Source organism: Equus caballus, chromosome 21, assembly GCF_041296265.1.
Source record: "Equus caballus isolate H_3958 breed thoroughbred chromosome 21, TB-T2T, whole genome shotgun sequence".
NCBI classification, from domain to species: Eukaryota; Metazoa; Chordata; class Mammalia; order Perissodactyla; family Equidae; genus Equus; species Equus caballus.
Window position 1 is genome coordinate 35,939,825 of NC_091704.1, and position 14,465 is coordinate 35,954,289.

Genomic DNA, 14,465 nt, shown 5'->3' on the forward strand with positions numbered 1-14,465 from the left:
TCTGAGCGAGCACTAATGTGTGACCGCAGCCCAGGCACGGGCGGTCCGCTTCCACCCACCACTGATTTGCCTCATTTCCTCCCGAAAGTTCCTGCTAGCTGCTTACCCCTCCCTGTAAAAGAAAAGCCTTTTTCTGTTTGATTTCGAGATGCTTACAGATCCAAAGTTTGGAACATTTTCCTTCTGGCAATAGACTTTTTGAATAAAGTCTCTCCTTATTCAAGTCTAGATTTGTTGTTATTTGACAAAAGAAAAGATTTGACATTAATTTTGAAACACTGGAGTTCTGAGCTGTGACCGAGACGTTTGCATTTTCATGTGGGCTGTTGTTCTGGTTGCCTTCCCATCACAAAGTTTGGTCTTAGAAACTACCTTTGCTGAAATAGAGAATTTAAATCTGAATGCATTGATGGTTATTTGGTACCACAGGCTTTCTTATTGATATCACTAGGATTTTTAATCTACTTTGTGAATGGAAGGTTTTCCTAGTGTCATATCATTGTTTATTTGAATTGGGCTTATAACATTTCTATACTGTTTTTATTGTTTTCTCTTTTCATCTGGCCATTTTAGAAGCTGATCTCTTTGTTGGGATAAAATGTTTCCTGTAAACAGATTTCAAATGTAATACATTAGTTGCAAATTTTGGACCAGCATGGCAACATTCGCCCAGCTCTTAGCACTCTTATTTACCCAAACATGCTTGGGACTGGGAAACACGGGGTCCTCCTGTACATGGGAGAGTGAAAAACATGACCTTTGATTCATGAAAGCGTGGTTGTTTACTTATTTTATGTTTTTAAACTGTTACTAATTATTTGCTTAGCAGATACATAGTGTTGCCTATGTCCCATGTATATGTTTCTAAATATAGCTTAATTTAATCCTCATAACTGTATGCAGTGGTCCTGTTACTATTTGTAATTTGCAGATGAGGAAAAGAAGGCACACAGGCATTAAGTGAATCGACCAAGGAGCCCCGTTTTAAACCCAGGCAGTCTGGTACCAGGGGCCGTGCTATTAGTCATTATACTATGCAGCCTTTCTTAATGCCCAATTACCCATTTCTTTCAACAGTGTTATTAAAACAATCATACACATTTTAAGGAAATGTACATTAGTTTAGTAACTATGTAGAAAGCTTCGAAAACAAAGCTATTCTAATTGCCTTATTCTTAAATAGACTTGTCATAGAAATTGCATTTGCTGAGATGAGTGTATTTGTGAAAGCATAATTGACTTGACTAAGAATAGAAGTTTTTTTTCCTTTCTGCTGTCACTAGGTTTTTAAAACTGATCTTTTGATAATGGTCTATTTTTATATCACCGTGTATATCAAGTTTCCCATTGTCAGTATTTGGAATTCATTGTTTGCGTTACAGCAATTAGAAGGTTTTGTTATTGTTACTTTTATTGTTTTCTTTCCCTCTGTTTATTATAGTGTTTGGTATCTCAATCAGTGTGTTATAGTTTAACTGAAAAGGTTAAAATCAAAACATTGGTTAGCAGTTTTCTTGACCACCTTGGTAATGTTGGCATGAGCTCTCCCCAATGGCACGTGTTGTTTACCATGGTGAGATGTGAGCCGCTGGCCTGGCAAGGTCCTGGTGATGCAGGGACGTTGGCAGAACAGTCGCTGGAGGAACAGATATGCAGTTAAGGTACGGAGGAAAATTTGGAAGACCAATCAAGGTCAGGAAAGGTAGTCATGTTGCCTAGAGCCAGCCAGGCAAGAGGTCTGGGTTAGGATCACTCGGATTCCAGGGGCAGCTGCCCGGGCAACGAGATTGAGGAAAAGAAGCGAGAGTCCCTTACATTTGGCTGATCAGGCACTTTGTTGTCGAGAAGATCCTGGAATGACTCCATTGAGATGCAGATATTTGTGATGTTTCTCAGGGCAGACTGCCAGTCATCGCATCTTGCGTAAAGACTGTTGACGTCCAGGGAAGAAAGTGTTTGTCAGATTATTACTAAATGCTATAACCTCAAATTACGTATTACATTGTTGGAAACAAGAAGAAATACGCTTTTCTGAAATTCAAATGGAACCATGTACCTTTTAAAATTTTTCTTTGAAATGATCTTAAGTCAGTTAGTTAAGAAAGTAGAGAAATAACCATTAAATGTGATACTAATTAAAGTGGAAGAAAACAGTGACCAGCAGGAACTTTGTTTAATAAAATACAGCCAGCATCTTTCCTTGGCTAATTTTAGCACTTTTGCCAAAATATTGCTGAATCTTTGATGAATTTTGTTTGGTAAACCTGGCTTCATTTGTGTAGAAGCCATCCACATTTTTTAGTATTTCCCTTTCTTTTGAGGATGCCTGTATAAAATTTCAAAAGTTTGAGAATGAACTGTGCTTATATAACACCAGCCACATAGTTCCTAGGTCTTTGGGGCTCCTATAGGTATATATATACACAGACACTTTTATATATATATATATATACACACACATATACTTTTATTGTATACTTTTATGCTCAAGTTGGAACTACATCCTTTCGGGCTTCTCTGTGTACTTGGTGATTTTATGTTTTAAACTTATGGGATTCGGGAACCACATGCATTTTAGCCTGTAACCCATCAGTATTGCACTTATCAGATGGCATATAAATAACTTGTTGACAGAGTCAGTGAAAAAAATAGGATGATCGTGATATTTTATTTCAATATGAGATTTAATTTGGGAGGGGGTAAAAATTACAAGAACGAAGGAGCGATGTTCTTGTGTTATTTTACAAATTTTGAATGTTAAGTTTAAGATGATGTATTTATTCTTATTCAGAGGAGTTATTTTATAAAGTCAATTCAACCGCATCTGGTAAGAAGCATCACATAAATGGAGCAACAGCATGTTCCAAATAGGATTGATTGCTTCACTTGTATGCAGGATGTTGGCCTCATGTTAGGGGGCTTCCGTTTCTGTAAGGACTCTGGATGCTCTGTCTCTATTTTAGGATGTAACTTGGGACCTGATTGCCTTCTGTGGTAAGATGAAAGAGAGCTGCATGTTCCCTCTCTGCTTCAGTCATGGTTGTCCCATTCTACCAGGTTTATATGTGGTAGTGGACTTAATTCTCTTTAATATGAGTTTCCGCTTCTAAAACATGTTTGGAAACATTGTCCTCTGCAAGAAATTTTAATTGGCTTTTTTAAAAAAAGTAAAGTAACAAAGTAGACTTTTATTTCAAGCAGTATAATTCCTAGATGGACCCATTAAGGACTAACTCCTGTCATTTCTCTGAAGACTCCAAATTCTTCAAAGGTTCATATACTTTAAAAATTTTAACTATGAAAATGAGACAGTTTTTAGGCAGATATAAATTATTGTATGATTTTAAGAATAGTCTTTTTAAAGTATAGTTCAGCAACGGAGCAAATGGGTATAGTCTTGGAAACAGATGTCGTGGATGTTTTTGCAACACTTTAAGATAGCAGGAATGCATTGCAGTTGGGGGGGTTTGAGGAAGTTGAAACATTGTCCATTGAGTTCAATGGAAATGTTAGTTTGTTGGCTAACCACAAATATTTTAAAGTTTGACGTAAAACTTTTTACATATTTTTGACGCTTGTGATTTCCTGATAAGAAAGAAAGCAAGCTGCAGAAGCACCTGCAAAGTATTATAAGAAACAGTGAGATAGCAGTTAGGGCTTGGAGAATGGCCTGCCACAGAGAAAGACTACATTCCACTTTTAATAGAAGCATTCAGTTAAAAGTGTGAATGTTTAAAATATGTCCATCACACCATTCATCTATCATCACATTGCTATGTTACTACATTATGCATTTGTTTCATCTTCTATAAATATTTTCTTTCATGTAAAATCTTGGTTCAGAGGCTGGTCCGGTGGTGTAGCGGTTAAGTTCGTGTGCTCTGCTTTGGCAGCCTAGAGTATGCTGGTACGGATCCCGGGAGCAGATGTGTGCACTACTTATCAGGCCATGCCGTGGCAGGCGTCCCACATGTAAAATAGAGGAAGATGGGCACAGATGTTAGCTCTGGGCCAATCTTCCTCAAAAAGTAATCTTGGTTCAGTATTTTGAAAGTGATGAAGAAAATTCCATTGTTATGAAATTTCATATCTTTGAGAGTTGATATATACTGTTGGTCATGAGAATATGGACTCAGCCACACCTAAATTTGAGATTCACCTCTGTCGTTTTCTTGATATATTATCTGGGGCAAGATAGTCAACCTCTCTTTGCATCAGCTTGCTCATCTATGAAGTAGGAATGATAATAAAGGGGTTTATCTCATATAATCAGTATATAACTTTTACGAGATACATAATAGCTTTTGTTATATTCTCCAATGAGTTAAATGGTGAGAAGAAGTAAGTGGGCAGTTATTCAGACATTAATATATTACTAAAACTTTCCTTATTATAGCCCATTTAATCCTTTCTACAGTCTCATGATATGTGTTGTCCCATTTTACAAATGAGGAAACTGAGGTGTCCAACATACAAATGCTTTGTTTTGCTCTGTGAGTAACCTTGAGCAAGAAACCCCGGAAGCTGGGCTGCTCCCTTGTGGAATGGGGGTGATAGTTCATAGTCTAACGTCCTGCTGTGTTAGGAGGCTCCGATAAGCCACATCCCTGAAAAGAGCATGGTACCCTAGCATCACCTTCTGGAATATCAATATGTCTGTAATGCCTCCTGCTAGTGTTTTCAGGCTGGGTACCCCACCTGGGGTCCCGGGCCCAAGAAAGGGCCTTTTCAGGAAAGAATTCAAGTGAGAGCCACAGAATAAAGTACAAAACAGTTTTATTAAGTTTTCTTGAGCAATTAAGCAAGACTTAGGTAAGGGAAAGGACAGGCTGCAGAGAGCCTGGGCTGTCTCGGAAAGCAGAGAGAGCAACCTCGAGCTGGGTTGAAGGGGATTTTTTAGGGGACTTCAAAGGGACGTGGGCGCAGTAGCTGGGGACTGGATCTCGGGATGTGATCAGCTGGCTGATTGACTTTGGAACTGCGTGCTCAGTTTGTGGTCCCTCTGCGAACCGAGTGGTTTGCAGCAGGCATGGACGGGCTGTTGACTTGCTCTATGTTATAAGGTGTGTGGCAGACTTCAGGTGGTTGTGGCTTCCTGTATGTGCACACTTGTCTCAGCTAGGGCCTCACCTAGCCCACCAAGATGCCTGTCTCACTAGGAGTGATAATCCTGCTATACCTCCTTGCCAGTGCTCCTCCAATAAAGATGGTTTGTCATCAGCCCCACAAGGTGCCAAAGAAATAATGCAAGAGTCAGAATAGACTTTTTCTGGGTGCTCCAGCCTCCAGAACCTCCTGAAATTCCACAACCTGCGGTGAGGCCTGGGTGTCCTCATTCCAAGCAGGCTGGCCTGCCAGTGTAGACTTGGGCTACTGATGAGAGCCACTCAGCTCAGACCTGAGCAAAAGGCTCACAGAAATCTCCAATGTCTGGAGCAATGTCTGAAGAGAGTTTTACAGGATGCGGAAGAGTTTTGTGGAGACTTCGGTGGATGGTCTGTATACCACATACCCTAGACATTTTGACCTTCTGAGGCCCCTTCCTTCTCTGTAAGTTAAGATTTCCTTTCACACACCAGTAAGTGGATAAACCAAACCAGTTCAGCCTTCCCAGGATCTATGCATTGCCAACAAAGACTGTAACTGCTATGAGCAGAGACTACAGAAGTGCAGACCCCTCCATATGGGTGGAGTCATGCAGTGTTTGTCCTTCAATGGCTGGCTTATTTCACTTGTAATGGTGTCCTTGGGGTTCATCCATGCTGTTGCATGTTGCTGTATTTCCTTCTTTTTTTAAGGCTGGGTGATATTCCATTTTGTGTATATACCACATTTTTGGGGCCTGTTCACCATCAATGGACATTTAGATTATTTCTATGTCTTGGCTATTGTGATATGAAGTGTCTAAAATAGTCAAACTCATAGAAGCAAAGAGTAGAATGGTGGTTGCCAGGGGCTGAGGTAGGGGGAAGTGGAGAGGTATTAATCAAAGGTGCTAAGTTTCAGTTAGGCAAGATGTATAAGTTCTAGAGATCTACTGTACAGCATTGTCCTTAGCGATAATACTGTATTGTACACTTAAAAATCTAAGATGGTAGAGCTCATGTTAAATGTTCTTGCCACAATTTAAAAAAAAGATGCTTTTTTGGCAAATGGAAGGTATCTAATCAGAGCAATTAAATAATCTGTTTTGCTTTAGAAGGACAACTTTGGTGTAGTTATGGAAAATACGTGGAGGAAAAGAAACTGCGGCTAAGAGAAGTTAGGAGGTCATTTCTCTGGTCCTGGTGAAAGATACTGAAGGTATAAGGGGGGAAAAAATTTTCCTTGATCCTCTTAGAGTCCCTGACTGGGTCTGAAAATTAAACTCACAAAGACAGATTAATAGGAAAAAGTAAACAAAATTATTTAATGTAAGTTTTATGTGACACAGGATCCTCCATAAGGAAATTAAGGCCTGAAGAAATAGTTAAACCTGAGTATTGTTTGCTAAGTTTGGTGAAGAGCGGACAGTCTTGGGAATGTTTGATAGGTCAGAGAGTATGAGATAAGTGTAATTAACTGGGGGAAACTTAGCAAGGTGAATTTGTTAGGATTCTTCTCCTTGTCCCTTTGTCTTCGGGGATAAGGATGCTCCTTTCCTCCAGGGTTAGGGAAGGCACCTCCCACCTGAGGGTTTTATGACCTGTTTCAGGGGAGAACAGCAGGGGGAAGGTCAGAGTGACCTTCCTACTTCTGTTTTCTCAAACTCCTTCAGCTTCAAATATTCAATAGGGCAAGCTTCTCTATTTTGGTGGTAGCACATCCTGAACTCGTCAAAGGCCTATAGTAGGGAGGGTTGGAGCCAACTGAGCAGATTTGATTGGCATCTCAGAGCTGGAATCAACTGAATTCTACTGCATGTCAGTCAGTGTTATGGGTCAGGGGAGGAGAAAGTTAGTGCATTCCTTTGGATATATTGAATTTGAAGTACCAATGGGATAGCTAGGTTTGGATGCCCACTCGAGACTTAGAGCTATGGACTTAGGGATCAAGAAGGAAGTCTTGATTGGAGCCAAGAGTTTTGCAAATAAAGGGTATTAGAGATAATAGTTGAATCGAACATGGGAGTGTCAAATTGAAAAGTGAAGAGGCTGGAGAGCAAAGTCTCACAGGACACCAACTTTTATGGGCAGTTGGAAGAGTTGGTGTGGCTACCAAAATGTTAGGATCATGAAACAGAAGCAAAGTAAAGGGAATTTCAAGGAGTAAGTAGTCTTTGGCAATATCTGATATTTTGGAGACATCAAACAAAACATGAGCTCTGAAAAGAGCTCATCAGGTTAAACAGTTAGGCCATTTTTAACCAAAGAGAAAGCACTTTCTGTAATGTGGTCAGTAAGATACCAGAGTACGCTGTGTTGAAATGAGTATGTAGGTGAAAATAGGGACTGTGTGTCGAGAACTCCTTCATGAAATTGACTAATGAAGTAAATTTCTTTGACATGGAGACAAGACTAAGTTTTAAGGGTGCACCAGAGCAAAAGGTGAAGTGAAGAAAATTTACAGAAAACAGCAGCTCAGGACTAAATATAGTAAATCTTGAAATATTTTCTCCTGTTACTAGTACCTAGTGTCATTTCTGGCATGTAGTAGATGCTCAGCACGTATGCTGAAATGTGTAAATCCCTTCAGTTTTACTGATTCCATTTTTTCACTATACAATTGTATCTTGTTAAGGTCTCTCTATAACTAAGATTTTCTTTTTTTCCTTTCTTTTGGAGCATAAAATTCAATTCAGCCATTTTGGAATTAAACAAGCAGTTATTTCAAGCGTGTGCTCACAAAGCACTTCTCAGTAGCTGTACTTGACTGTTTGCAAACTTTGCACCTGGTCGTTGCTTAAGGAAGCATTTTTGTAAAGTTTTAAATGTAACTAAAAGTGATGTTCTGCTATTTTAAGTTCGATTTGTTTTTCTTTCTGCAGTTTGGCTCTGCATTCTGCTTTTAGTGATATGATACTGTTGGGCATGAAATTGAGAAATGTATTTACATAAGGCAGTGCCCTCTCCCAATGCAACCCTTTCCTCCCCCTTAAGAGTAGCCACCACTTTTCTGATTTTTATATAGTCACTTCCTTGCTCTTTAAGATTGCCTTGTTACCCAGCTGTGCATCCCTAAATATTATAGTTTTACTTTTTTTTTTAGAGGCGTGTTTTTTAAGTATCTTATTTTTAAGTTTCTCTCTCTCTCTTTTCTAATTTATCTGTTGAAAAAATCAGATCATTCGTCTTGTAGAGTTTTCTCACAATCTGGATTTTGTGGATTACTTTCGTGGGGCATAGTTTAACATGTTTTGCCCTCTTCTGTGTTTCCTGTAAAAGTGGTAATTGGATCTAGAGACTTAGTCAGTTTTACCCCCTGCCCCCTTTACTTTTTTTTTTTTGACAAGATTACTTCCTAGGTAGTGGGGCGTTCCTTAAGAGACACACACTTCTGCTTTTGAGGTGATTGCGGCAGTGGATGCAAAATGTCTAGATCCATGATTCACTAGGGGTTGCAACTCATTGTTTTATATTTCTATGATTTCTCCATTTATTAGCTGGAATTCTATAAAGAGAAAGATTTCCTCCTCTATTATTTAGTTACCAGTGGCACATTTAGTGTAGGAGGAGCAGTGTACTTGTTTGATATTTTCCCTTTATTGACCACTGTTCAAAATAAACAAAGTTGGCTGTATGTATCCTCCATAAGTGGGGGATATCTATATCTATATCTATGCATTTATATATAGAAATAGCACCTCATGGCTTTGTACTGGTATTTCAAATTCAGTGAAAATTCAAGACTCTGGAATGTTTATTTAAATTCTTCTGTCTTATATTTCTATCTTTATCCAATCCCTGTGAGTTTTTAAGGAATAAGAAGACTTGGAATTTTAGAATTAGTGTGTCACACGAACCCACATTATACATAATACATTCTTGTGATAGCTGCCAATAACATACTTACTGAAAGCATTTAAAACAGTCATTCTGTTCTCTCTCCACTAATTTTTGTTTGTTTTAACTGTATTGTTTCTACACTATCAGAACATATGGCTCTCCTTTAATACAATACTCTTTTCCCTACATCCTTGTCAGTTAGAGATTTTAAGGAGATTAAGATCATAGCCTTAGGCTTTTGTCATTCTGTTAATGTTGTAACACAACTTTTCTTCAGCTGTGCCTATGAAAGAGAATAATAAAGGGAACCAAATCTACTCCAACAGAGGAATCATTCTTCAAAGAAATGTTACATTAAGAAACTGTCGATAGAAGCAGTATTGTTGATGATTTGAACTGTTTCTTTATTGGGTTTCTCCTAACTGTAACTTTCATATCTTTTTTTGTTTTCTTTTTGTGGCTAATAGAACATTCTGATGTGCCAGTGGAAAAAAATATCACTTTACAAAGACCTTCTAACGTAGAACTCATATGCCAATTCACAACATCTGGGGATTTGAATTTAGTAAATGTCACTTGGAAAAAAGATGATGAGCTACTTGAGAGTAATTATATGATCAATATAACAGGAAGCATCATGTACACCCTATACACGTGAGTACACAAAATTTTAACCTGCATGGCTACGTTAAATTCTAAATACTTTTGCTGACTGCGCATTCTTTCCTTTACTGTCACTTGAATGCTATGCTAATAGTCTAATTTGCATATTTACAGAATTATTTTGATTAATGGCTGAGTCTTGATTTTCATTAAGAAGAGTTTTGAGAACTAAGCCTATATTAATAACCTAAATTGTCTTTAGGGTCACCATCATTAATAGCAAACAGATGGGAAGTTATTCTTGTTTCTTTGAAGAGGAAAAGGAACAAAGGGGCACATTTAATTTCAAAGGTCAGTACTAATAATTTATAGAGTAATAACTTCAGCATTATATTCTTAGAATTCTAATCCCCCAATTTTTAATTATTACAACACTAAACGTAATGCGGCTGAAAGAAAATCATATGCTTTCCATTGAATCATAAGTGGTGACCTTGAAAATGGAGCTTCCCAGTGCCTTCTCAGTGGTAGAATTTGCATTTCCCAGTCCACTCCCACCCCTGCCTCCCTCCCCCCATTTAAAGCACAGGTTTAGTTCCAAAGACTGAGCTGCCAGGTTGTGTGTAAGTCATGGCAGTCTCTTGAACTTATCTATATTTAGCCCTCTAAACTCAGAGCTTCGATAATATTCCTCTAGGCGTCTGAGTTGCTGTACTTCTAGACTGTGACAATATGCCTTGGTGTTGTGTGTCACTGGCTCCAGAACTTGGGATTTTAGGGATCCATAAAATTTTAAAATGATGTGGAGGTGTGCAAAAGGGTTGCCTGCTTTTGATCTTATCAAGTTAAGGACAAACCCTGGAATATAATCCACAGCTCTCTCCTGTGAAAACAAACAAATCAAAGTATTTTACATTTACGGTCATTAAATCAAAACTTTAAAGGTCTTGATCTCATGATAAAGACTAGTCATTTGAGTTGGATAAGTATTTGGGAAATGTGGTCTGTTGCCATATTAACTATTTTGGGCTTTGTTTCACGTTAATTTCCCAGTGTACATGAGAAATTGTTCTTTACTTTTCCTAAAAATTGTGAAGTCTAGCTAGCTGCTCCGAAAAAATATGGATACTGTCCCCAAGGCTCCATCCATAGCCGAATGGCCTGCTTCATCATCGCCGTGATTTAAAATGGTTTGCCCCTGTATTCCCTCTGCACTCACGGGATCACTTCCTTCATGTGGTTTTGTAAATGTTCCTACTTGGTAAATATAATAAATCCTTATATTTATACACTTTGGTCTCTCCAAAGGCAGAAACTAGTATCATTCTTTGATAATTTTGATCACGTACATTCTCTTTTAACCTTCTTTGCTCCTTTTGCCTATTTTAACTTAGTGAAGTATAGATACACATGTATGTTTCCTTCTTCTATTCCTTCCCTTTTCCTTTTCCTTTCCCTGTCTTTTTATCTCCCTCCCTCCCTACTTCCTTTCTCCCTCTCTCCCTCCCTTTCTTTCCTAATGAGCTTAAAGGATATTAAGCACATGCACACATACACCCAGACACACACACACACACACAATCCTAGTAAACATTCTATCAGTCTCCTTTAAATATGTAAAGAAAGCCTACAGGTCTTGAGGACATACTCATCAAATCTTGAGACTTAAAGTGCCTCCAGGAGATTGAACTGTAAAAATTGCTATTTTTCCTTCTAAATAGCACTGTTTTCTAGAAATATGTACTAGTCTTGCCTGTTCAAAGTTTAAATGTTGAATATATTACATTTTTTCTTATTAGCTCTCTTATAATAAATTACTTACATTATTATTTGGAAGTGATCATTCCTGCCTCTAATGTGAAGATCAGCAGAAGCATTTTAGTTTCCAATATACCAATTCATTTAATGCCACACAGTCTTAGAGAAAGCCTCTTGGTTCCTATCTATTTTGAGATAACTAGGCTGATACTGGCTGGTGTCAGAAGCAGCAACACAAGGCTAAGAGGTTTGAAATCCAGTGCTTGAGGAATGCAAAGAGCCACTGAATATTTCCTTTTTTTCTTTTCATAGTTTTCTTGAAGCAGTTTAGTTCATTTTACTAGTTTTTAATGCCCGTTTAACATTAATGTAACTTTTAAGTATACACTGTGTCTTGAAGATATTTATAAAATTAACAAGTTGGGCCCTTCCAGATCTTATTTGGTAAAGTAATAATTCTCTGTAATTCATCTAAATTGAATATTGCTTGGAGAAATCATTTCGTCTGAGTACAATTTAAAGGCATCTGCAGAACGATTCATATTGTAGTTGTTATTTAATTAGATCTGTAAGGCGTATAGAATGGTGTATATTTTTATAAATATTCTATTATACTCTTTCTCCACATGGGTTGCTTATGGTCTTTCCTAAGAAGAAGGATTATCTTCCCTTAGCAGCACTACAATTAAGTGTGGATGAAAAGCCTGTTTTATCTTCTACTTTAAATTGAGCCAAAAAAAAAATAGAAGTAAGTCCTGCTATTGACTACTTGAGTCAACTATAGTGCTTGAGTCTGAGTCCTCAGAACAATTCATCAGCAAAGTCCCTGCTTCTGCCTTTATGGGAGTTGGTTGATTTATTACTACAAGATTGTAAAAGGGCCTCAGCATCGCTGATTAGTATGATGCAGGAGAACCTACTGGCTTTGTGTGTTGGGCTGTTGATGTCAGTACAGGGGAGATAGTAAAAGGGCACGCTGGAAGCTTGCAACTGCTAATATGTCATTGATCACTTTTCCCCCAAAAAACATGAGTGATGGTCCACAATGTTTCTTAGTAGTGGGTTAGATTTTCTGAGGTAGTTGGTAAAAATTTCCATAATATTCATCAATGTTAATCTCTTAGTAGAAAGATGCAAAGACGCAGAAATTTAGTTAGTAAAGGATAAGTAATAAGACATGGAACTTTTGGAAGTTATGGTGATATTTTGATAGTACCAAGTGCTAAAACTGTCTTGGCCCAGCCATCTGTCTTCACTGGGAAGTACCCAAGGAGTCAAAGTATGGGAGAGTAGCATCATAGAATCAGTTGGAACTTCAGCTTCAAATGCCAGTGTCCCTTTAAGCTGCCTTTGACCATATGGAAGAATCTTTTTCTTAATTTGATAGTACCCAGTTATCTTTGAACCAAAAATGATACTTAGGCCAATTTGTTCTAGTCCCTGAGTATACGCATATAAATCTCCAATCTTACAACTCCATAGAGCTTTCCCTTTCACTGGATAGATCCTTGACCCCCATCTTCCTAGACACTAGTCTAAATCAGCAATTTCACCATCTTCAAACCTGGATTCTTCCAACCCCAAGGTTCTCATTTGTCCTGCTTTATCCAAAGTTACAAAAGGTCAACAAGGCACGTTGGAATACTGTATCACTATCCTTATATGCATAAGTATTTCCAAACATAAGCAGTGGCCCAGAACCAACTGTGACCTTGGAGGAGTGAAAACAAATTAATGTTCCCTGAGCATAGTGCATTTTATAATTTAGACCCACGCTCCTGTTATCCGGCATAGATAGCAGAGCAGAGCAGTGGGTAATGTTATCTTGGCCATTAATCTAGTGGATAGTCAACAAAACAGAAGATATGAAAAGAAAACACAGTTTGGGTTTCAGTTTCTCTGTGGCATCACTCACTCAGTCAGTGTCAGTTATCTGCAGTCTCCGACCTGATCTTATTTCAATGGTATAGTTTAATAGTGTAGGCATGTGTTCCTCACCCAAACCTCATAGAATACCGAAGATTTTCTTGAAAAGCCCCTTTCAGCCACCAGCTGTGCTTCCCAAACCTGTGCCTCTTACAGGCTTACTGAAAAACAGTCTTCTGCCATGTTTTCCCCCCAAATGTTGCCTTTCTTCCACTTTAGATTCTTAGCCTGTGGGTATATTTCAATATTTTGATCATATTTCAACACATGTTTTTCTGTTAAAGCATGACCTAATTTCCAGAAAGAAGCATACTGAGATTGAGAAATAGGATATGTGGGAGATAAACAGCCTGGGAAAGCAGAAACTGTGCCCCCAACTGGTGCCTAATACAACCAGTTTCAAAGTCCGCCTTCAAAGGAGTGCTTGTTTTAAGGTGAGCCTAGCCTGGCTGCAGGAGTAACTTCATCAGAGCTGCACTGTTAAAGAGCAGTGCTAAAGATGTACGTGTTGTACCTCTCCATATGGAATTCAGGAATTATGGCTCTGCTCCGTCTGAGATTTGGAAGGAACCTTGTGGCTTCTGAAAAGAATCCCTATGTTAGCCCAGCTCAGATCCATGCTTAATCCCCAGGTCTTTAGCTGAAGCCTCTCCTTAAGCAGAGTTGATCTTTCCAAGTGGGACTTTATCCCTCAAATGCCTCTGTGTCCTCATACTTCATTTAAGACTAAAACCACACCAGGTATTGGGTATCTTGGAAGGTGGTATTGAGCTGATAGATTGATAGTGCTTTGTCAGGAGACCCAAGAATGACTTGGTTTTCACTCGGTCCAATCATTCCTCCTCTTAACAAAATCTCAAATATGGAAATATACACAAAAAGGACACACCAAAGCAAAGGAATATTTTATTATTGGCCAGCCTTGGCCACAAACCTTGCTGAAATTGTTGGAAGCCTTGACCACATGGATGGCTTCTTTTTCCTTAGTTGGGTCTTACTAAACCTTAAAAAAAAAAAAAGCAGAGTCATCTCTTCCTTCACAGCCCAAGCTCAATTTGGTATTTCCTACTCTAGAAGGAGGATACTCTCTCCTGAACCCGAAAAAACATGCTGAGCATGGGGCTGCGTTCTTTCTATCTCCAAATTCCCAGCCCTAGACAACAGGGCCCAATCAGTGCCCTAGAACATGATCACTCCAGGACAATCCTCCTCTCTAGTCTGGAAAATTGGAGAGTTGAATGAGGAGGGAATTTA

The 14,465-nt window shown here is 38.6% G+C and overlaps 1 protein-coding gene across 1 annotated transcript in view; it reads left to right on the plus strand.

Annotated features, from left to right (window-relative positions):
• The window catches only part of EMB (embigin), a 42,902-nt gene that overhangs the window by 17,480 nt on the left and 10,957 nt on the right, over positions 1-14,465 (plus strand). Inside the window, exons 3-4 of the mRNA XM_023625673.2 lie at positions 9,392-9,578; positions 9,790-9,878. Of these exons, the coding sequence (XP_023481441.2) occupies positions 9,392-9,578; positions 9,790-9,878 (276 nt within the window). The remainder of the gene's footprint in view (positions 1-9,391; positions 9,579-9,789; positions 9,879-14,465) is intronic.